The 25,427-nt window shown below is 45.2% G+C and overlaps 1 protein-coding gene across 3 annotated transcripts in view; it reads right to left on the bottom strand.

The window, feature by feature from the left end:
• The window catches only part of LOC103765917, a 95,257-nt gene that overhangs the window by 5,593 nt on the left and 64,237 nt on the right, over nt 1-25,427 (bottom strand). For 2 of the 3 annotated variants that reach the window (XM_029965179.1, XM_008932891.3), the window contains one exon: nt 10,663-10,716. In XM_029965179.1, coding sequence (XP_029821039.1) covers nt 10,663-10,716 — 54 coding nt within the window. The remainder of the gene's footprint in view (nt 1-10,662; nt 10,717-25,427) is intronic. The other variant, XM_018085393.2, reaches the window with a different exon arrangement.

Below are 25,427 nucleotides of genomic sequence, written 5' to 3'. Positions count from 1 at the left end.
CCCATCCTGTCGCTGGGCCAGGTGTCTCCCCATAGTATGGTCAAGTGTCCTAGCCAGCCTGCCCTTCCCCTTGGGCACCCAGCCACAGACTGATTCTTGGGACATTGCTTTGACTATGGAAGGGTGTTAAGAGTGGTTGCTGCTGCAGCAGGTCCCCAGTGAGTTTGCCATAAACCTGCCTGACAGCCCCTGGTGAGCAACCCCAGGCCAGCTCCTGCAGAGGCTCCTCAGAGTGCAAACAATATGTGCTTGACATTAAGGGCTTGTGTGTTCACTCTAATGGCATTCGGGCAGCTGGGTAACGTGCACAAAACGGAGCCTAATATGGGCCCTGTGCTAATGGAAATCATTAACCAGAGCCCTCAACTTGTTAAGCAATGTATTTACACAGCTGGGGAATGGCCCGAGTCAGAGCCACTTGGCTGCCGACAGGAGGGCACACGCTCTGTCACACACACATGCTCACTTGCACACGCTCACCTGCTCTCACACTCCTCAGGTTCTCCCCAGTACACAGGCGCTTCCTGGTCACTTGTTCACATCCTTCAGTGTACACACAGACCTCCTCTCGACTTGGAAATCACAAGGAGAACTGTCCCACTCATACAGATCTTGTATGCTCATATAGTAACTCAAGACAAGCAGGCAGAAACTCCATATCATCCAGGGGATGGTCATCATTTATTTGTACAACTCCTCAGAAGACAAGGTAGTTCCAGTACCTGCAGATACCCATGATGCCTCATTGCACACCTTATTTGAGTTAGATGAGCTCCTAAGGGAGATAAGCTCATCTGACACACATTTCAAGCAGCTATGGGCAGAATACCTTGGTCAAGGACACATCTTCACCTGTGTATGTGTGCTTACGCATACACTCTTGCAAACCTGTATTATGATCACCAGTAGTGTCATCACCTTTAAATACAGGTGGCAAACAAGCAACCAGGTTTGAAAGATATCTGAAGCACAATAAGGAAGAAGCACACCTAAAGATAGTGACTGGATGGGGATGCCTCAAAGAAGACTAGTAAGACCAAACACCACAGAAGAAATGTAGAATTTTGATCCTATTAGCAGCTCTCAGAAAACAGAGAAATGAGCAACTCTTCCATAAATCCAACTGTAACATAACTATACGTTTCAGCAAGGAAAAGTACATAGGAAGAAGATAAACACGTAAACATGAATCTAATACTATGAACCCACAGTCCTCCTAGAAACAAGTCCCTTACCTCTATGAAGTCTGGGAAAATATCTCAAATGCAGATTATATGTAATTTTGGTCTCATGATTTCAAAGAATCACAGTTCTCCTCTTTGGACAAAGCAAAAGCAAGCACAGCTCCAAGTATGCTTTCAGCTGTGGGAATGACAATCCCCAGAGGAGGGGGGGAAATGCAGTTACCCAACTCCTGTCTTCGAAGGGAGTGGTGTGCTAGGGGTGAAAATTACGCCCTGCTTAAAACTATTTGGTCTTCTTTCATAAGAGCTCCAGTATCCTGGGATTCAAAATCAGATCAGCTTGTGCATTCTGCCAACCCATTCCTACTCAAGGCCAATCCAGCACAGCAGTCCCTTCTTTCCTACCCTTGGGCCCCAGTGGTTGGGAAATGCTGCTGAGCTCCATTAATGGATGCTGCCTTCCAGTGGTAGGTGAATGATCCCTTTGCAGTCTGTAGACTCACTTGTTAAAAGTCCTTTGGGATGAAAGGCACCATGTAATTGCAAGCTGTAAAGGCGCATCCGATTCCCACCACCACCCTGTGTGGAAAGGAATAAATCCCCAGAATAGCCTTGGCAAAGACAGATCCCTGCCTGAGATGCTGCCTGTTTGTGAGACAGTTGCCTTGCTCAGGAGTGTACAGAGCCAGAGGTAGCACCAATATCCAGGCAGGGCAGAAAGAGAGTAAAGGCTGTCAGACTCCACAGTGGAACATTTACAGGTACACTGCTTTTAGTTCCACTTTGTCCTCTTTCCTCTCACCCCTGCCAGGTGGTTAGAAAATAAACTCCTCCACACTTCAGCTTCAATGTGTGAAACCATCAGCTGTGAGCAAGGGAAGGGGACCCACACACCTGCTCCTAGCTACATCTGTAATTCCAAACATGGTTCTGACCAGGCCACTTCCTATCACCTCTGCCTCAGTTTCTCCAGTGCATAATACACATATGTCCTGGCTTCTGCAGGAATAAAATTAATTTTATTCCTACTAATTGGTGTATCCTGTGGTTTAGATTAAGGATGAGAATAATGGTGACAGTAACAACTAAAAGCATCAGTTAAGCAATGTTTATACTAAGTCAAGGACTTCTCAGGTCTTCATGCCCTGACAATGAAAAGGCTGGAGGTGCATGAGAAGCTGGGAAGGGAAACAGCCAGGACAGCTGACCCAAAATGGAAAAAGAGCTATTCCATACCATATGATGGCATGAACTGGTGTTTTGTCTTCCCAAGTCACTGTTATGCATGATGGAGCCCTGCCTCCCTAGAGGTGGCTGAACACCTGCCTGCTGATGGGAAGTAGTGAATGAATTCCTTGTTTTGCTTTGCTTGTGTGCACAGTTTTTGCTTTCCCTATTAAACTGTCTTTATCCCAACCCATAAGCTATCTCACTTTAAGCCTTCCAATTCTCTCCCCCATCCCACAGGGGTAGCAAGTGAGCAGCTTCGTAGTGCTTGGTTACCAATTGGGGTTAAGCCACAACAGTTCAGCACTGTCAGGCAGCTGGGACAAACCAATTAACATCTAGGTGTTTCGATCTTCTGATGAGGGGAGATTTCCTTTCAGTTACAGTCTTGCTTCAGGCAATTTCCAAGAAATAGTCCCTAGCAAGCAGGACCAGCTCCTCCAGTGGAGCACCAATTCATATTTAACTGCTTCTTCATTAACTCCAATAGAGCCTCTGACAATTTATTCTAGTCACAGACCTGGAGTGACTAGTCACTAGTCACAGCTCAAAGAGTAACTTGTCAAAGGCAAACTCCTTTCTCCTGAAAGTCTCTCCTTCACCCCCAGGTTCATATGGAATTTTATTTCAGGGGATAGTTAAAAGATAGACCATGACAGAACTTCCTTTTAAGACTACTTTTTTCCCTTCTCTTCCAAGAAAAGAAAAGGTCATTTCCAAATGCTGTTCTGACAAGGAATCCAAAACTTTACAGTTAGCACTGTTTTCTTATATTTTCAAATACCCTTCCCTAAAAGACTAAAAGTCCTGCCTTACACCACCAGCATAAGGCTGCCTAACATCTACTTCCTTCTATACCACCACACTGCAAAGAGCAGTTCAACAGTTTACAAATACATCACTGTTCCTCTAAGAAAGCTTTAAAAAATTTTTAAAAATCAAACATTTGCAAATGTGTGTGCAGGGTTGTCAGATGGCAACTACCAGACTTAGAGAGGTGCCACCAGACAGACAACACTGAACCTTTTTGGAACATACTTCAAAGAGCCCACCAGATGCTTGCTGGTCACTTGCCCAAAAGCAGAAACAGGCCAGTTTCAGCTATGGATCCTTGCTGGCACCAGCGTGATAAGCCTTTCTTCTCCTCTCTCTCACACATCTTTAGATACGTCTTTGAGAAAGCTGACTGCAAGCTTTGATTTTGCCTGCCTGACAACCTGAAGGAAAGAGGCTGCACAAATAAAAGGGACAGATGGGTCATTCAGAGGGGCAGGCTGTTGGTGCTCCCTGGCCAAGCTGCAGCACACAAAGCTCCTGGATCCCAGTGAAGATCATGCTCTGAAGGCAACACAAACCTCTTAGGAACAAGTGAATGAACCCCCATTTACCTACTAGTGAGCTGTGTCTTGCCCCGACTTTTTCTCCTTCTGTTAAGAAATGGCCTGTGCTTCCTGCATACCTGCAGCAGTTCCTGCCCATACCACAGGGTCTGCGTGTGCCTGATCAGGAGGAGAGGCAAGCGTAAGAGTAGCTCCAAACAAACACAGGCAAGGCATGATCTGGCCCTAAATCTCTCAACTGCATCTGCATTGGAGCCCTTAGCAGTTTTGGTCTGCGCTCAAGTGACACTACCTTGCCCTCTCCTTCCTCCCCACCTTCCCCTTTCCAACTCTTGCTCTGTAGCAGGAACATGCTTTCTTCAGACAGATGACAGCCAGCTGCCTTACAGTCCTTCTCCCTTGGAGCCAGGAACCCCAGGTACTGTGCTCCTCCCAGAGCCTGCACATGGTGTCTTCTTGAGCGTGTGCAGCTTCCAGGTTGCATAAGGCCAGGGTAAGCAGATTCCCTCCAGCCAGGCAGGCTGGCATAGAACAGCACACTGCTTTCAACTTAAAGGGTACCCAAATTAAAACTGCAAAGTGAGTATTAATTAGCTTGGCATGAGCAGGCTGCGAACACATGCTGACATAGTGTGCTCGCCTCTGGACAAACCACCTCAGCTGTGGAAGCTGAACACAGGAAGTGGGTGTATTATGGGAGAGGTGTGTGGGAAAAGAGGATTACAGCTCTGGGGACTGGGAGAGGCAACAGGTGCCAGGTTCCCACAGCCACGCGAACAAAAGGAAGCAGGGAGCAACTGCAGCAGGCCTGGATGCAGTGGTAAAAGAACTGCCTAATCTGTCATCTTCTATTTGAAGCTCTGACAGAAAACAGTGGCTCTTGGTGACCCTGTGCCATCCCCTACATCTCTCTCTCTACTCCATCACTCAGGTGTGACCCAAAAGGCATTAAATCTGACCCCTTCTCTGTGAAACATACCTTGCCACTTTCCAGCCCCTTGAAAAACGGTGCCACTAGCCATAGCCACCACTGACACACAGGACTGTGTCAGGAGCAGCCTCTGCCATGAAATCCAGTAAAAGCAATGCTAAATAATGTCCAGAGCCAAATGTTTGGAATAGTTTTTAACAGACAGAGACATTCTCCCCTTGGCTACACTGGATCCTTCCCCACACTGAGGAAACTCTGGATAAAGTCTTTTGTCAGGAATTATTCAGAACAAGGGCTGGCCTTCTCCAGGACCATCTATCACTGCAGAGACCTTCAGCAGGCAGCTCACTGGCTGAGTTGGGAGGAGCACTGGATAAGCAAAGGGATATCCATGCTGTCACTTAGCAGAGGACCTTCTCCATTTTGCTCAGCAGCCTATCAACTGGAGCCAAGAGCCCATCTAGAACGCCAAAAATCTCCATAAGGGGCTTCTGCCCAGCAAGTAACCCAAGGATGCAACTGACCAGAGAGGTGAGTCTCTCTTGTTGATTCTAAAGGGCAGGCTCAGGTTTAGGCACTCAGTCCCATACTAAAAACGATCATGAGCATTTGACAAACCCTGCAGTTTGGGATTTCTGCTGCCTAAGATGTCAGAGCTGTTTATATTCATGGCATGGTATGGTATGGTATGAATAAGGATACAACTCTAGGAACATGGTTTGGAGTTCTCCTCACTCTACCTCTCTTCAGGCGAGTGACACTTTCTGCTGATTTCTCAGCGTAACTCACTCTGAAATTGCAATCATGATATCCATCTGCCTCTGGTGTGCATCCAGAGCTAAACGCTTGCAGGCCTATGATAGAAGGGGCAACATATATGTATATATGTGTGTATATATGTATGGATACACACACTCTCTTCAGATTTTTAGAAATCATTACTTCATGCTGTGCGGCCAGAACTGCAGGCTTGCACCAATACTGCTCTGTCACCTAGTATGCCTTGCATTTGTGTATAGCTCAGGCATCTGCCTAGAAGGCTCAGGCCAGTGTATCTCCTGCTTAGCTCCAAGCTGAAAAGGTCCCTTGTTTTAGGAGAAGAAAAGCCAGCATGTTTCTCAGTGGCCCTTTAGGATGCAGATGTAAGAGATAAGAGACAGGGAAGTCATTCAAGGGATCTGGCCCCTGTCCAAGCAGAGGGCGTTCTCAACACTGATAAGATCAAGGCAAGAGCACAAGAGGTTTATGTTCTGATTTAAAATTCTTATTTTTACATAGCAGAAAACATCTCTCTCATCAGCCAGGTTATCAGATTGGCCTTGAAATCCTTACTTCCTCTCTGCCAGCCCCAACAAGATCTCTTGAGATACCCAGGGGCTTACCAGTTGTGTCTTCTACCCACCTACTGTTGTTAAGATAAACTCAGCTCTGCTAATCCCATTCAGAGATTGCATGTAGGAGTTTGTGAAGGAAGAACAAGAATAGGAATAAATGAAAGACTTGTAAGCCTCATCTCGAGAGGGCTTGGAGAACTGAAGACTTGTGATATTGCTTAGACCTGTCTTCCAGAGTGTCTGTACTCAGAGCTGACCAAGCCTGGTCCAGGGCAGAGGCAGAGGTGCATACAGTCATCCTCCTTCCAGTGCTAGAGAAATGTCTCCGTGCAACACCCAACTCACCACACAAACATGCTCTGAATGCTAAAATACCCCCACACATGTGTACCCCTCACCCACTGTCAGGGCCTTGCTTCCAGCTACAGACATTACGCTGGCTGACACTTTGGGGCACCAGTGACCAGGTCTGCACACACACATTGCCCACCTCACTGTGAAACACCTACCCCTCACTTTGCCCTGATGTGTGTATGCTACATGTATCTATTATGTACAAACTCATACTTCATATACACACTGTCACCTCTAATTTATCTCTGCTCACCTGCCTGCAGGGGCTGATTCTCTTGTTCCATTATCCTTTACTGGGTGGGAACAGAAGGCAAGATTTTTTTTAATATAATTTGCTTTTCACCTCTCACATCTGCTATTATTCCTGAAAACATAGCTGAGCTGCTGCACATTGGAAAAGGTTATTAATTTTTCTGCCTTAATCTGTCTAGGTTCTTCGATTTGTCACATTACTGTCCCATCATCCTGTTTAGGAACCGCTGAGTGAGTGGAAAAGCTGCAGCTGATCACAACCTGAGGTGGCCCATGGGAAACTTATTTACAGGAAACAACAGCAAAGTGATACCTTAATGTTAAAACAGCAGCAAAACCCAACCTAGGTCACCTGCTTAAGAAAAACTCTCAAGGACCACGAATATTTCCAAGGGCTGTTTTTCCATGCCAGAGGGCAAAGACACTGCCCCTTCATCTCACCTTCCCATGGGAGACTTCCAGCAGAAGTGGGAGGAAGAGCATAGCTGTGATGATGCATAAGAGCACAACACCTTGCATCGGGACATGCCAGCAAAGCCCCAAGATGCCAAGGGAACCAAAGTATCACCAGGAGGAGGGCATTTTTATAAGCACACAGTATCTCACAACCACATGAGACACTGATATCAGCAAGAATAGGATGAAAATGCTTCACTGATGTTACTAGAAGGTCACTGTCATCATCATCCTCACGCAATCCTTTCTCTGTCAGCAGCAGGAGGACTGGAGAGAGAAAGCAAGGATCCTTGTTCCAAACCCTTGGCACAGGCCATTAGGTAACCTGCCTGCTCCTCAGATCAGTTCACTCACTACATCTCCATCCAGCTGTACCACAGTTCAGAAAGAGGCTTTTTACCTGGGTTGAAACAGGAGCGCTTGTGCATTAGGGCTCCTCAGGGCTACAGTGACACAAGCAAACTGGTTCACATGGTGATATTTCCTGCTCAGACACGCAGACAGTTGCCTGGTTCTTCCTGTAACAGCTCATCAACCCATTTGCTAAGAGAAATCTGTCTTCATTTCTTCTACCCTCACCACAATGGCCAAGTTCCAACACTGAACCTGTGTCACCAGACCCTCAGCAAGAGAGAACCAAGCCTCTCACCTCGCTTCCTGCTATCACTCTTTGCAAAAGGCCACATTCACTAGGGCCTCAGAATAGCCCTTCCAAGTGAACTTAGGTCCCTAGTGTGCTCTGACTCCATTACTGAATGTTGAGCCAGAGCCAGAAATCACAGAATGGCTGAGGTTGGCAGGCACCTCTAGAGATAGCTGAGTTCAACCCCCCTCCTCTGAGCAGGGTCAGCAGAAGCTTGTTGCCCAAGACTACATCCTGGCACACTTTGACTATCTCCATGGACAGAGATTCCACAGTTTCTCTGGGCAGCCTGAACATCCTGCATTTCAATTTGTGCCTGTTACCTCTTGTTCTGCTGCTGGGCAACACTGAGAAGGAATACTGTGCCAAACATGTCTTGCTGGCTGGATTAAGGTTTCCCTTTATATGACGAGAGCACAGCATTGTCCTCCAGAGGTATTGACCTCTCTCAACTGCTTCTAGAGCTGAGGCACCTCAGCAAGGTATTCTGTCAGGGACCTGCTGCCTCCTCTCTCAGCTAGGTACAAAAAAGTGGGCATTCTCAATCACTTGAAAAATAGAAGCAAAAATGCACCTTTACCTAACGGCTCTGCCACCGTAACAGATCAGTAAGAGACTGTGAAGTGTCATATGCTATTGTCAGGGAAACCACAAGTGCCTCAGGTAGAGATGCAGTCTCCCAGTGGAGAGGGTGGCCAGAAGGGAGTGGATTTTGTACCATCTATCAGAATAGTGTGCTCTCTGTTTCTGCTGTTTATTATAGTGCAAGCTGACATAGGCTTAGGGAGCAAAGAGATAATTGTCCTCTCAGATTCTCCAGGGGCACAAGAGTAAACCACAATAACAGTTTAAAGTGTCAGAGGAAACCACCCAACTGAGACATCACTGAAACCTCAAGCACCACTGGAAATTTCTGGGTGTCCAGGGGACACCCAAAAAAAAGCAACGAAAGCACATGGGGCAGGCATAAAGGAAGGTGATAAACAAGTTGTGCTAAAACATTGCAGCAGGATTAGACAGCCAGTAGGTCTGAAGGACAGGCACAGTCCTGGGAGAGCTCGTGAAGCACAGTAGGACACAGCTACATTGAAAACAATCCAAGCAGGAGCACATGAGAGAACAAAATAGATCAGGATTAATGGAGCAATAAGAAGTATCGGGTCACTGTGGAACTGCTGCTGTGAGGCTGCTGGAAGACAGGACTGAAGTGCCCTGGCAGAAAGCATAGGAGGAGTCAGAGAAATACCACCCAGGTATTTCTGCACAAGGCTTTAGCCAGTCCTACCTACTCCTTATCCCTTCAGACACTAAATTCACTCCCAGAACAGTGACGGGCAAGGGTACCCAATAGCATGCTTATAAACTGCAGTACTTCTGGGTATACAAAGGCACCAGTCTTATTTCCTGCTGGGCAAGGTGTAAACCCTGAAGGATCCTGGTCTGTCATTCATCCCTCTTGCAAGGTTATAAATTACTGCAGTGAAAGTAGCATCTTCCTCACAAAGGATATTTGTTTTCTTCACCTTGACCTGTTTTGATCTGTGTATCACAAATATGTGGAGGATCATATGGGGCTCAGTAGACTGAGGTACACCTGCTTTGGCTGCCATGTGCAAGGTCACGCACACACAGAATCAGAGAATGGTTTGGGTTCAAAGGAACCTTAAAGATCATCCAGTTCCAACCCCCCTGCTGTGGACAGGGACACCTTCCACAGGACCAGGTTGCTCAGAGCAATCATCTGACCTGGCCTTGAACACTTCCAGGGATAGAGCATCCACACCTTCTCTTGGCAACCTGTTCCAGTGCCTCACCACTCTCACAGTAAAGAATTTCTTCCTAACATCTAAACTAAACCTACCCTCCTTCAGTTTAAAGCCATTCCCCCTTGTCCTATTACTACATGCCCTCGTAAAAAGTCCCTCTCCAGCTCTCTTGTAGCATCCTTTAGGTACTGGAAGGCTGCTATAAGATCTCCACAGAGCCTTCTTTTCTCTAGGCTGAACAACCTCAACTCTCTCAGCCTGTTTTCACAGCAGAGGTGCTCCAGCCCTCTGATCATCTTGATGGTCCTCCTCTGGACTCGTTCCAAAAGGTCCATGTCTTTCTTGTATTGGGGGCTAAAAAGCTTGATGCAGCAATCCAGATGGGGTCTCACAAGAACAGAGCAGAGGGGGAGAATCACCTCCCTTGACTTGCTCATCACACTGTTTTTGATCCAGTCCAGGACACCTCTCCCACAGCACCATACAGCACTGACCAAAGAAAGCCAATATACCCACAAAGGAGGTAGGAGTTGGCTGAAGAGTCAGGTAATGGGCTGCTAAAGACAAAAGACTCAGAAGTGCAGGCAGCAAAAACTAAAAGGAGGAGACTTGAGCAAACCTAGACCTGAGAGACGTGTGCTCTCAAACATGAGATGCTCGGACACTGCAGTGTCATCCCAGCTACAAAGCCATCCAAGCAACGTAGTTCTCATCTGCCATCACCCTGTCCCACATGCCATAGAGTTCTGCAAACACCAGTGCACCATGCAGGAATAGTCCCTTTTCCACAGCTATCTGTCAGTACCTCTCACCCCTACCAAACACCACTTGCACCTCAGATCAGCACTTGGTCAAGAAGCATCCAAATGACACCCTATAAGACAGCTATGCTGTATGAGTTCATAGCATGGGATGTAGACTTTCACTCCAAGGAAGCTTTGAAACCCCAGTCTCCAAAATGGAAAAGACAATGTATTATTAGCCTTGTCAGCACCTAACCTAAATTTCAACTACATCTTGTACTCCAGACTAGCAATTTTTGTTATGCAGCTTTTGTTATCAAGCCACAGGAAATCTCCAGGAATCATCTTTTGAACCCCAGTGTTCAACGAGGATTGCCACATTTAGACATATGTGGAAAGATGAAAGAACTGCACCAGAAAAGGGCAACTTACATGAATTTTAATTACTCTAGTCTTCGCTCCACAATTCTTCTTGAGCAGCATCTTCTGAAAGAGAAATAGAATCCAGGGATTAGTAGAAGTATCATGAGGGAACAGAAAGAGGGAGGCTGTAGGGAGTCTCTTTTCATCAACATTTAATTAAAACAAGATGGATGAATGGTTAGGTGAGGTACGAAAGATTACAATTTGCCTAAGGTGGCCACCAAGTAATCTGGCCATCTCCTAATCTGAGACTGCCTCAAGCAGCCTGCACAAAGTCCCCTGACAGTGGTCAATGCACAGAGTCCTTTGGCAGTGGCTAATACCCTAGGTTTTGAAAGAACATACAAGAAACTTCACAGAGAAAGGGATGGAACAACTGCCTAAAAGGAAGTTTCTTCCTAATTTCTGTCAATTAGTGGTTAGACTTCGCCCTGAAGCAGGTGAATTTATCTTCCTTTATGAAGGAAAAAAAAGGCTCTTTCATGTAAATGTGGACGTTCCCATTCTTTAAGAATTATTTTCATTATGCTTATTTATTTAGAATTTAAAAATCCAAGGTAAAAGTACCTGCCTGCAGTCCTAAATCCCTTTGCCACATATTGGAAGAGCCATTAAAGTTGTCTTAAGAAGAACTGCACAACTTAGCAAACAGGATATACTTGAACCAGCAATTATTCTGTGTAATTGGAGAAATAAACAGGTGAGTTTCAGTTCTATCCCAGTTCTGAGACAGTGCTTTGAAAGGTTGTAAGTGAACAAAATTATTCTTTCCCCAAAAAAAAAAAAAAGGTCAAAAAAACCCTCCCAAGTGGAAAAACAAGGCTTCAAGAGAGAACAGTTTTTCCACTAAAAAAATACTTCAGTTACATTTTTTCATAGTGAAAAACCTGATGACAGAGACATGTCAGGAAGAAACTTCTCCATCAGATTTTGAAAAAAATACTAGATTTTCCTAGCTCCCATTTTCTACCCTTCTTCAGTTGGAAAGCTGTGTGAAGTGCAGGAAAACACTCACCACATTCACATGTTTTCACAAAGCAATCAAAGTGTTTTTCAGATGAAATTCTTAACACAAAAGACATGTAGAAAGTCATCCCATCATTTTATCAATATTACTTTTTATTTGTCTTCTTACTTTTTCCAGTACAAGTCAAGATAAGAACAACACAGTAGAGTGAGCCTTGGAAACTCAAAAAGCTTAAAAAATACAAAATATGCCAAAAAAACCCCTAAAAAATTCAGAAAAAAAGCCACCAACCCAAAACTGAAGACAGCACTCAGGTAGAAGTATTTGTTATTTTTCCAGCCAAAACTACTAGTGGGAGGTGGTAAGAAGTCCCATTCCTCCACCACCATCTGCCACTCTACATCCCATAAGCACATCTTTGCAACTCCAGCCCACATAACTGCCCAGAACTTAAGATACGGAGCTGGAGACCCACCCAGCATTTCTACACACATTAGCTTCTTTGATCTAAAATCCAGAACTCAGCACACTCACAGCCCACTTTGAAACTTTCACATGCACAGTTTGGGGCTCAAGAACAGTGTATTTCACTGTCCAAGCATGCATGGTGAAGAAGGGAGGTGCTGCAAGGATTTTGAGCTTTTTCTCTTAATCCTTTAGCAGGTGAATCCTAATGCTGTCTCAGTTATTCAAAGGGCTCAACAGTAGCTGTGCCTGATGGCTCTGCTCCCAGGTCTGACCTAGCAGCACAGCACCAACTTTTCTAACCTAAAAGGACCCAACAGGTGTTTGCACAAAACAGGTAGAAGGAGGCAACCAGAATAGCTGAGCTAAACTAACCTGAGCCTTGGCTGTCTGAGTAAACCAGTAATTCCCAGGGAATTCCTAAAAAACATCACAGGACTCGGTTCCCAGCCAGGCTGCAAGGCAGCTACTGTATTTACTTTGAGGTCACTGCCATTCTTAAGACCCCCACAACAACACAGTGAAAAAGACCGACAAGGAAGGAGAATGTGGTAGTGCTGACAAACCCCAGGGTTTAGGGAATGGCAAAGTGAAGAGTTGTGAGGTCTTGCAAAGTTTTGGGTTCTCCTTAAGATTTTTTTCCAGCTGCTGTGAAATGTTGGCTGGTGGGGATGAGAAGAATAGACTAGGCAGCTCAAAGCCACAAGACCACTGGTGGGATAAAATGTGCGAGATACAGTCGGGTTGAGCAATGAAAGGGAGAATCAGGACTCTTGATTCTGAGCCCCAGCCTTCAGGGGAAGAACACTTACAGTAGAACATCACCTGCTGCAACATATTTGACTACAAGCTAAATGACTTTGCGTGAGACCTTCAGCTTCTCTAGGTTGCTGTAAACCTGAGCTTTAGAGTAGTACTTGACTGAACTCCCAAGGATGAAGAGAGGCTGTGACACCAAATTACTCAGTGCCTCAGTAGCACCACTGGATCCTCTGCTGAAAAGGGACAAACAGAATTCTGTTGGCCAGGGAGCAAGTACAACACCTTCCACTATGGTGAAATGCCTGGCACAGTCACACCCAGAGGTCCCTCAATGACTCCATCAGGGTGCAACAAAAGACATTATTTCCCAACTATCAATCAGCAGAGGCAGCAAGATATTTACCTATCCTGGCTTTCTACTAAAATGTATAGGGAGGACCAACAGAGACAGAAATTACAGGATGACGACAAAGACTGACTGAAAAGTTTGAACTAGCCTGTAGGCAGATGGACAACCAGTCAGACTCTTCCAAGAGGAATTCAAATGCTCAGCTGTATCACAAGTCCTACACTTTTGGTAGCAAAAAGAAGTGCTCCTTTAGTGATGCTGTTGTGATAAGCTTTAATTACATGAGGATCTTACCACTATTCACACTGTTGCTGCACTTCGCAGAGGTTGGATTGTGCAGCAAGAGCAGGATGCCCTACATAACTGTTTCATCTTTGTTCCTGGTGTTCCTCTTGATGGACTTAGTAGTAAAATGAAAACAGGACATTCCCTCATCCACAGGCTATTAAACTGGAGCATAAACCTCAGTATAGGAAGATCTCCGGAACTGCTGGTTTCTCCTATTTCCACTTAGGCTGAAAGGAAAGCAAGACCCCTTGTGCTGTACTCTTGCAGCTTCCAGGTCCAAGACCATAATAAGATACAAAACAGAGGAAGGGAGAGAAAGAGTAAGCTAGCCACATGATCCTGCAGCTGAGAACGAATACATAGAAGGCCAGTTATCAAATGTTATTCTATTTAATCAAATTGCTTCTACCTCACTTGCAGCCACATGCTTTCTGCACCCAGCACAGTAAAGCCACACTTTACAAAAAGTAAGTCAAGTATCTTTCAATGGTTTTCCATCCCTCAGTTTTCCCTTTCCTTGCCAAACCTGAGGGTAGACTTTTGGACAGGGAAGCTAAAATGCAGTGCTGCTTAGCAACAGCCAGGGACTTTCCACAGCAGCCTCTCCTCATCCTCTCTCTGGAGACCTCCACGTCACAAGCCAGCCATGAGATGCAGCAACTCATTAACTCCTATTTACATAGATACAAGGCAGAGCTGAAATAACATTTATTTGGCTACATGACTTGCAGTAGCCTAAAGCAGGGGGAATGGCCTACAAGAAAGGTGACATGTTCAGTTTAGTAACCCTGGGATCATTCCTAACTATAGACCAATGTGAAAGTGCAGTTTTATTTCCTCCAGTTATTTTCTGGGAGTTATGACAAAGAAAAGAGCAGAGATAAATCAAAGGTCATGGAGAATATTAGTAGCAGAGCTGAGATTAAACCATAGGGTATGTTTTCCAAAACCCGTTCTTCCATTTCCTTTTCTGCAGGTAGAAGAAAAAGACACAGCATCCCCATTTCAATTAAAAAGTCTCTCCTGCTGGTCTCTGACAGAACTGCTTTTTATACATACATTTCTCATTTTAGAATTGTTTCCTTTTCACTACCTCCACAGGACAAAGCAACAACTCTTTTGTCCATTAGTGTTTTGAGTTTTTTTTTAATTGTTATTATTTCATTTTATTATCTGGTCATAGTTTTAAACCTAAGGGCCTGTCCAGAGTTGGATGCAGTTTAACTATTACTGTTTTTTTCAGACCAGTTTAGTCTATGTCATGCAAAAGAGCACAGGAACTCTCAGTTCAACACAATTCATCATTTCATGACACACTTTATCAAATGCTACATACTGGTATACAATCAGCTTGTTACAACTTAAGAATTTTGCAGGGATTTTCACTTGCTTAATGAAAGATTTCAAAATGTAATTAAAAAAAAAAAAATCTGTGCTGTAACTTGACTGAAAGACCAGACTTGCAGAAGAACATCAGGCAGACCAGAAGTCTGCCTTTCTTTAGTTTGCTGGGAACCTTCCACAGAAGGGCTGGTGCACTTTGAAGGTATGGACACATCTTTCTGTTGTTGACATCTTAAAGCTCTTGACAGGATACAAAGTTTTAAGCAGTCCAAGTTTTCAGAAAAGCCTCAGATCCATAACCCTTGTTTTACTTCCATGCTGTTAACCTTACCAGCTCGTTTCCCAATTGTTCACGTACAAGAAGGCAAACCAAGCTTGAATGTCTAGCACAGGAAACAGAGAAACAGACTGATGATGTTCCTTGCTTTATTAAAAAAAAAAAAGAAAAAAGAACTGAAAAAAGAAATATTACAGTGTGAGGAGAAATCGCACTCTAAGTCACAGCAGAAGGCTGATGCAAAGGGAGAAACCATGCCCAGTGATGCAATGTGCAGAGAGAAAATTGCCTCATATAAGGTAGTGAGGCAGCTCCATGGCCCATTGAGCAGAGGGCTAAAGGGGCCTCAACAAGATGCATCTTGGGACAGGGAGGTGAAGCGGATGCCGGTGCAGAGGCAGTGCCCACTCCAGCCCAACGCCACTCCATGAGTGAGCTCCAGCCCAACGGCACTCCATGAGCTGTCTGGGGAAGCATGGACCTGTGGCCCTTCTCTCTCTGGGAAGGCATTTGAGAGCAAGAAGCCAGCCTGTCCTTTCCTAACAACCTTCAGAGATGGGTTTGGGCCAGGAGGAACAGCTTTCCCAACAGCTGCCAATCAGAGCCTGTTCCCTGCCCCACCACTGCTTGGGCAGGGGGGGTGTGCAGAGGGTTAAGGCGCAGGGCAGCACAGTGGGCAGATGAGGTCAGGGTGTTGCACAAAGTAGCCATTGTGCAGCACACTGCAGCTGCGGCTTCTGCTTGACCAAGTCCCACCTCTGCCCCACTGCGTGGCACAGGCAGACAGCCCAGGGAGCACAGGGGCCCACAGCTGTGAGCCACCGGAGTAGGGAGATGCATCCAGGCAAACCAGCAGCAGCCTCATGCCACTAATGGAGCAGAGGATTTCAGCAGAGCCCTTTTAACAGCACAGGCTGAACTAAAGGAAGAGGATTGGCTATCCCCCAAAGGCAGTGTTTCCACAAGCCAGACATGAAACCCCAGCAAGGCCCCAGCCAGAGCTCAATGCCTTCATCTTCCCATTTCAACAGCTTCAGGCATCTCCAGGCTTAAATATCACAGCCCAGCGCCCTCTGCTTTGGAGAAATCTTCCACCCAGGAGAGCAGTGCATGCTCATGTGGCAGGGCACGAGGGAGCAGGGCCATGGCTCCTGTCCTTTTGCCAACATGGTGATGGGCACTCTGCAAGGGGAAAGCCAGGTCTGTTCTCCCAATAGATTTAGGAGGATAATAAGCAAAAAAAAAAAAAAAAAGCTATTTTGTAGGTTGATTTTGAACTGAGGTTTTTAATTCCTTGGCTCTGAGCAGTGCTGCTAGGACATCGGCATCACCTCTTAGCCCTGCAATACAAAAACAGTAGAGAAAAAGAGTAGGTCACAGGCTCCTCCTTACTGCTTTTAAGCTGAAGCAACTCCAGCTGACACTACTCCCCATCCAGGCTCAGGCTCTCAGCCATACAGGACTTAAATCAGCAGAGAAACAAGAGGGTCAGGCCTTCCCAGCAGTCACCTGAGCATGCTCTGCATTTGCACCACCAGGGATGCCCTGTGCCAGGGAAGCACCCATTGACTGGGCCCAAGGGTGCAAGACTGCTATCCAGTGCATCCATGTGCCAGAGGCAGACACAAGTTCCCTGCCCAGCCCCTGCAGCAGTACAGCACCCAGAAGGCTATAGTTCAGCCACAGCCTTAAATTATGATTATTATCTGTCACAATCACCAGACTTCTCCAACAGAAGTTAACAGCCTCACAGCACTTTAAAATACAAGCCAATTCAAATGATTTGGCCAATGGTCCCCTCCTACAAAAACAAACCTCGGCATACAAACACTGTAAGCTGCAAAGATACTGTGAAACACCCTGAAAAGCCTCTGAACTCTTTAGAAAGTTATTTCTAGTTTGCATTCAGTTGAATTAGTCATTAATGCTTTTTTTGCCACTTTTATTTTCAACCTGTCTGAAGCTCCTTCAAAACACCAACACATTTGGTCTCTTAACACTGTCATAAAGGGCTCCCATCTCTATCAAGATAAGAACCTCAGTTTTCCAGGCAGCATCTCTGCCACCAAGTACCACAAATCCACAGCCTCCATACAGTGCAAACACTGATGGCTTAATGCCTCTGGACAGGGCAACAGAGGAAATGCTGATTACTAAGTCATCACTGAGAACAAATTCAAATTAAAAAATAATTTAAAAAAGCCAGACAAGGCCTTCCAAGAAAGATGTACTGCAGGGACTTGCCCAGGATCACACTCAAGCAGTGGACCGTGAAAACCACAACAAAATTATTTCTGTGGTCACCCCTCCAACATGGTGTCATTAATCACATGTTGTGCACTATTGGGAGGGGCTCAGCTGTCACTGCTGAAGTGAAATGGGTGAGAGCTTACAGCAAATACAAAATGCCCCTGAACCACAGATAAGTCTTAAGTGGCAGAATAGCAAATCAATCCGACCAGTGATTGCCCTCTAAACACACACAGGCCACTTGCACCCCAATCAAGAAAGGTGATCTGCAGGTGATCACTGCAGAGGGGCACCAGGCTGCTGGGCCTAGTCAACACCCGCTACAGAAGAGAGTGAGCTAAAGTCTGGACAGCAAGGTCTGCCACCTGGCAGAGCACCAAATTCCCACTGGTCCCAAGGCCCAGAAAGCAGATAACATTATTCAAATTACAGGCTGCTTTTTGAAGTTCTGCCTCCATATTCTAGAGCCACAGTTAATGCAAACACGGCTACCTACTCACACAGCTGTGGTCTAAGCAAACAGACTCTCTGCCTGTCTGTAGGTGACTACAGGTTTTCTACTGCTCCTCTGTCTTCTTTGTGGCATACAGTCTCCAGATATGCTCTGGATCTGTACAGAAGCCCTGTCCTCCTAGGAACAGATAAAACAGGCCAGATTTGCCCTGGCACTTTTACCACTAGCCCTTTGATTTGAATTTGGGGATGGAGGAAGTGAACACTCTCTATGGAGCATCTCTGGCTCAGCAGCCGCTTCCCCTGCTGGTCTGGCAGAGTCTGAGTCTGCTGATCTGCAGGGTACATCAGATGGTCCATCTATTCACTCTATGCCAATCCCAAATCCCTCACTGAGTTTTCTTTGAGGCCTGAAAAAAATGCAAAGCTCCATTTGTGCAGGAAACAGATCTGACCAAAAACTCCAGCACCTGTGGAGTAACAAAAATGTAAAGAACAGGCAGGATTCATTAATTCCCTATCACTCATCTGCACGTGCCAAAGTTACCAAAGTTCAAATGCTGGGCTTGCCCCTCCTGCTCACTAGAGCCTGTGAAGGGAGGAGGAGTACAAAGGGACAGGGAGGTCTAGTTTCACAGCTGGCAGGCATGGCAGCAGCTCCTGAGAGAAAACTTACAGGGTTTTTATGCCAGGGCTGCCAACGTGACTGTTTCTTCCCCTCACTCCTGGCCTTGGCTCCAAAGCTGTCCACAGGGAATGTCCAGTCTAGTCTAACATATCATCTGATGTCTCTATAGTTTGTCTCACTTCTAACTGAAGTCTTGGCTCCAACATGAGGTCAAAGCCCTCCCTCCCCATGGACTTTTGCCATAGGCAGAGATAGGGCAGAAGGCCCACTGCCTCCTGTGGCTTTATCCCATTCCCCTAGCACTGCTGCTGCAGCACATGGGAGATGGCAGTGCTGGGGGCTTGAAACAAGCAGCCCAGACTCTTCCACCATTTGCTGTTCAAATGTTGGCCCCATGAGCACCAAGAAGGGGTTAAGACATTAGCCCAAGTCAGGCAATAGAGTAAGCAGAGTTCCCTTTAAGCAGGGAGATACAGAAAGGGCTCAGAAAGTCACACAGCTGTATACCATGGGAAAGAAGAAAAAAAAAATTTCTAAAATCAGGGGAAGGTACAGATTTTTGTCAGCTGTGACATCACAGGGACACAAAGAGGAAGAGAATCCACAGATGGCTGCTCCAAACCCAGAGACACCATCCTCAGTTAACTGAAAAAACTACAGGACATTCCAAATGCTCTGTGAAAGCTACAGGGTCTTGTGCACATCATCCACAAAGTGAACAGCCAAGCATCTGGAACACTAGGTTTCCAAAAGAGACTGCATGCTTGCACAGGTTTGCCCCAGAAAAAGATAGGTGTACATGTGGAAGGTAAAAGGAAAAAAAAAAAGCCGAAACAACCAGCTCAAAATGGTTTCAAGTCTAAGTTTTTAAGGCAATTTCTTCAGGTTTTTTAGCCAACCTGAATGTTTTAGATGTTAATGTTTAAAAGTAAAAATTCTTGGACCTCGATGCCTGTTTGTCAGACCAAAAACCTGCCATGAAGTATAGATAGCATAAGGGACTTTTCAGGAGGTATAAAATCCATACCACATCTATCTAATCCATCACAGAAAACATCCATTGGAAATCAGTGGGTTTCTCTGAGGAGAATCTGGAATATGCACCTTTTCAATAGATTTTCAGCCAGAGGGTTGGTTTAGTGGAGCTTCTCAAAAATAGGGCAACATAGGGTACACCCACTGCACTAAATGAGAAAAGGATTTGTCAGCGGCCTGGATCTTCACAATAAAAACCTCAAAAGGTGGTACTGAATTGCCTCCCACCCTCTCCAGCTGAGTGCAAGGCAAGTTACCCTGTGGGAACCTTTGCCTTGTGTTCAGCTGGTGCTGCTGGGAGCACTCACAAATGGAATTTTATGCAGAAAAGACATAAGGTCACATCTCCAGATGAGAACCTGGATTAGTAGATGGTAAGGAAACTTCAAAAAGGCCAAAAGCAGACTGACTGCCTCAACAGCTCTAGAAAGCCAAAACAAGCCTGTATTAAACAAACAGGCAAACATCCCAAACCATGGGACTTGCTTGGGCTCCACAGAGTCTGAACACAGGGCACAGAGTCACTTCTCCTTCTCTTCCCAAGACACACACGTGTATATATCATGTCTGCACAGCCCTGTAGCATTTTTGAGCATCTTCTCCTTTCACATGACTATACCTATTTGTGAAATCTCATGTGTTTGCGTGAGCACATGAAAATAAACAAATACTACATTAGAAATTACAGGCCAGAAGACAATTAACAAACTAGAGAGACCCTTTTTTGTCTTCAAATAGGCATCCGTGAAGGGGGAGCAGTAGAACACTAATAAACACAGAGAGAAATGATGATGTAACCCAACTGTTCCCACATTCTCCACCCAACCACTTACTTGTTCCGCTGCTCCCCTGCACGACTGAACCTCACTTACACATTAGTGACAAGGGAACATGCTGAAGCAGCTAGCTAGCTAACAGGATAAAGGCCTCTTACTCCAGGGAGCTAATCCATTTAGGCAGAACATAACTAATGACTGCACTCTCCCATGCCCACACGCAGCAGTGCCTGCCCACACCTGCCTCACAGCACAACACTGCACATCACACAGGGCCTTGGGTGGTGTTTGAGACTTGGAACTCAGAGCTTGTGATGGGGTTTGACTTATCAACTTTGGAAGGGCTGGCCTAGGCCTGTACCCATGCGAATAGCTTGCAAATATTTCTGAGGAGCCAGCATGCCCTGCCTGTTGCACTGTCCTTCCTTTTAAGTAACTGTATGGTCCCCTTCAGAGCTGGTGATCAGCACTTGCTGATCCTGCTACATGTTACATCCCTTTGTTCACACCCTCACAGCTGCACATGGCTTGAGATGGCATAAAGATGGTCCAGGGAACTCTCCCCGGTGCAAGGAACAATACAACCAATTCAGCAAACAGTGCTTTTCCCTGGACACTTCAATGCTGATTGAGCTTCAGCATCTCTACTTGTCCATGGGTACTATTGGATACGCATTATTCCTGCTAACTTTTTGAAACTCCCCTATGCGAGGACAGTGATATACCAGCTCAGAACCCGAAGTAGGCCACTGCCCTTCTGAACAGGTGTTAGCAGGGCATAGCAACCCTTAGAGCTGTGCCCAAAGCTGTGCGTGAAGAACTAGTTGGAGAACTGCTGACCTCATGCATGCAACTCCATTGTCTGCGTCAGGATCCACTTTCCAAGTAGATGGAAATAAACCTTCAACTCAATAGCTTGCAAGATCCATATCAGAGCCTGTATAACACGTGCCAGTGCTCATAACACATGCATCAATTTTAATACACAAATCATTTCAGTGTTTCCTTCTCTCAGTTCAGGCTTTTGGCCCATCTCACGCTTATGAAATGCTCAAGTCCCAGGACCAAGAGGGTCCATTCACCCATCACACTGCAGAAGGACAAAAGTTCAGATTAACTTGTTAAAAGAGATACCTGAATATCTCAAGGCCAAGTTCATTAAGATCCTCTGTGCAGAGAAAGGTTGATAATAAAGCAAAAGTTTATACCACATTTATATGAATAGTTTTGAGGGTGTTTAAATTATTTGAATGTTTGCATCTAGAAACAAGTGAACCAGTGTCTCAATTCAGTAGTTTTATACAGTGGACTGAGCAACACAGGCAAGTCTCACAGTTGCAGCAGTAGTTACAGCTGCTTTCTACCTCTAACCCTACCAGCAGCCACATCATGAGATAGCAATCTGATTTTTTTCAGCTTCTTGTGGTTTACCGTTTCACTCAGCTCTAGAGAGTCCATAGCCTGTTTAGCATAACTGCCCATAGTAAGAGTCTGAAAAATGCAAATGGGAAGAATTAGCCTTTCCCACTTCTTGTAGCAGTCAGGCTTGAACAGAACATTGGTGTATTATGAAAGAATACAGGAATACTAAAAAAGTTGTACTATAAATCTTTCTGCTCAGAAAATATTTTCTAAGAGTACCACTTCCAGTGCTCAAAATTACATTCTGCTAACGATAATTAGAAACTAATAGAGCTGGTTGTATTATTTCAGAGGCTGACAAGACATATTAAGTTGAAAATTAATTAAGAGCTTGATTTGATAGCACACCAAATTCAGTACTATGATGAAAACATCATGAACTCACTGTGCTATTTCCATCAGAGCTCTGAACAAAGCACCACATCTTAGATTAAGACTTACATTAAGGTACGCTCAATATACAGTCTTATCACCTAGTCAGGTGCACCATGTTCTTTTGTGAGGTTTGTCTGTCTTTCCTGCACATACAACAAACAGTAGCAGTAACAAACTTTCCTGAACAAACTGACAGCATTCCCTGACCTGCAGCGGTTTCCCCCAACTGCAAACCACATCACCTCTGATGAAACGAGAAACAGGTTTACAGAAGTGAGAAAACCAGATATCTGACTAGCTCTATTTAAGGATATTCTACCTATATTAGGAACTACACAGATCCTCTGGCTCTGCAATTTGGAAAATGATTTTTTTAAACTGTTCCTTGTTTCTTAAACATAATATGCCCATATACCATCATGGCAGAGCCTATAGGACTGTTGATAAGCCTCTAAAGTGATATGCAAGATAGACAGTTTCTAAAGCCTCCACAGGTAGACAAAAGATTTTATTTATGCTGTACAAAAGAGCATGCTTACAATAAGATTGCAACGTAACTTGTAAAGCATTTCAGGGTTCTATCCTTTGTACAGCTGATCAACCTATTTTTTCCATAATCAAAGGTGAAATTACAGCTTGCAAGGTTATGCTAAGATTTTAAAACACAAACACATTTTTTAATTAAAGATATAGTTTACCCTAGTATAGACATGACCACAGACTTTATTTTCCTTAAGTTCCTAACACTCCAGAGGATCCTCAGTTTTGTAAATTCATCCCTATGGAAATTGCTTTGCATGAGCAAAGTCCAACAGGAGACCAAAAAGACTATGTTCAATAATGAAAACCAGCAAACTTCATAGCATTTCTCTTAAGCACCTTCATTTGTGCTTTTTTAAATTTATCTCTGGCCCCCAGGACACCTATGTTTTTGAAATCTTGAATTTAGAAAAAATGTAATTACATGTTTTTTGGCTTGGAGGAGGAGGGTTCATCTCTGATTTATCAGACATCATTTCCTCAAAACCAATTGCAGCTCAACAAGAAGTGTGTATCAAGTGAATCTGCTCTGGGTTAACTCAGTCTCCATCTACATGGGAAGTAGATGCCTCTATTGAGTGCCTCCTCCTGTGAGATGAGCTGTGGACCAATGCCCAAAACTCCCATTGACATCAACAGGCTGAAAGAAAGCACGAGCAGAGCCCAGCAGTGTGGTTCTCATGTGAGCCAACAATGGAGAGGCTATTCAGAGCTAAGGCAGAAAATCAGAGCTAAACCCCAGTCCACGCCAAGGACAGCTGTGTTGTTGACAGCCAGGCTGGCTATTCTACCATGCCAAAGTTTGTCTCAAAACCAGAATTTCCTAGAGCGTTTACTCTAGTCACGGGCTTGGCCTTAAAAGCTCAGCCAGCTTCTGCCTATTGAACAGTAATGGCTGCTGCACTTTCAAATCTCAGACACACCCGGGACAAGCTGCTTGCTTTCTGTCTGTGGTGTCAAAACTGGAGCACAAATGCCTGACATTAATAGTTAATCTGCACCATCACACAACTGCCCTGTTTCTGCTGTTTCAAAACCCACACTACCACCTCTCTCCTTCCTTCTCACTCAAGGCAGTGCCCCATGGGGAGACCACAGTGTGTAAAGCACACCCTTGTCACCTTTCAGACACCAGTGCCCCAGTGTCAAGCCATGCTGGGCAAGGAAGGTGTCCTACTTCACAGATACAGGGCTAAGCAATGCCAGTGAAAAGCAAAGGGAAAACAAGCTCTTGCTTGCTACCATCTCTCCTTTGTAGTGCTTTGAAACAAGTCTCTTACCATCTGATTTTTAAGCCGCAGCAGTCCCCGTTATATTGTGGCTGCTGAATTCTAAGGAAATTCAATGCTTAGTGGTGGTAGGGTAGAAACAAAGGGGGAAAAAAGCCTAGTCTATCTCTATTGTTCATTGTAGTTTCTTAACCTATATAATTAAGTCAGAAAAGCAAGTAGAAAAGTGCCACCACCATCAGATGCTCTCTGGACTATATAAGGAATAACTAGATTGGTTCTAAACAGCCATTCACCCTCCCCAGTCTCCTCAAGCCACTTCACTAATCCTCCAAAGAACTAAACTGTAAGGCTTTCTCCTTTTCAGATGTTGCTAGCATAAGCAGAAGTCACAACTTATCATGCCTGAAGAGAGATCCATTCATCTGCACATTAAATACAACTTGGGCAGTGACAGCATATGGTGGAGCCGCCTGCAAACTTCTTTTCTCCCCAGGCAAGGGTGAGATATTTGTATCACAATGAGCCACATGCTGAGGGAGGAGTGGGCAGGGAGAGGTATCTGGCCAGCACAACAGTACATTGGGACTGGACCCAAGCAGCCCTTCTAGTCCAGACACACCAAGGCTGGGGGAGGTGAGGACAATCCAGCCCTATTGCAGAGGAGAAGAGCACTGTAGAGAAGGTCCTGACCTTCCCTTCCAAGCAACATCTCCAAACTGGTGTTGCTGGCAAATATAAACAGGTTGCAGCAAAACTTTTGAATCTGCCAGGCCCTTGAAGTTACTTAGGCTGAACTCAGGAAGTGGGAAAGAGAACATGCCAGCATTATCCTTCTGCACTGTACTGTGTCAAAACAAGAAACAAAATATCCTTCGGAAAACCTTCTTGGAAAAGGACCTGCAACAGTCAACACACGACAGAACAGGGATAGGTTGCAGGATGGCCACCCTTGGGGATCCAACCCGGCACCTACTCTGTGACTCTCATTCACCCCACCTTCAACCACATTTTAACCAGTTGTGTTGTTGCTGCAGTTTGAAGCTCTTGGTTTTGCTGAGTGATGTTTTCTGTGACCAGCTGGCAGCCCACCATAAAACACTGCCAGTAGATATAGGAGACTGGGTTTTTCCTTCTACTAGTCCAGTAGGCATTATTCTCTGTGGTCAAAACCCCAACTTTGTCCATTCACATGCAGAGTTTCTGGCAGCCACTTTCAGGTGATTTACCCCCCAGGTTTGCTCCTCCCATGCCTATCTAGCCCCCAGAGTCAGATCAGGAGTTCAAGACCTACATAGTATCACCAGCACCACTCAGGACTTCTCTCTAAGTCACATCCCGAGGCCACATGCCAGTGGTGTCCATATGCCCATTTGATCTCCTCTCTCTGGTCTGCAGCCAAAGAATCAGCTCTAGTTTAATACCTTCTTACCAGGCTTAAGAGCTTTGAGAAAAAGAGAAAGACAGCAGGGTTGGGAAGGTAGCCAGCAAGCCTGCCAATCTAAATGATAAGCCCTTGGCTTTAACCTCAGGTTCATCATTTACTGCCTCTGGTGCCAGGTGCTAATATTGTCCCTTTGCAAATCCTAATACAACAAAATTAGTCTCTCTTGC

Source organism: Manacus vitellinus, unplaced genomic scaffold, assembly GCF_001715985.3.
Source record: "Manacus vitellinus isolate BGI_N305 unplaced genomic scaffold, ASM171598v3 scaffold_8_pilon, whole genome shotgun sequence".
Taxonomy (NCBI): Eukaryota; Metazoa; Chordata; class Aves; order Passeriformes; family Pipridae; genus Manacus; species Manacus vitellinus.
The sequence above is the reverse complement of the archived record's forward strand: the minus strand, read 5'-3'. Positions and strand labels throughout refer to the sequence as shown.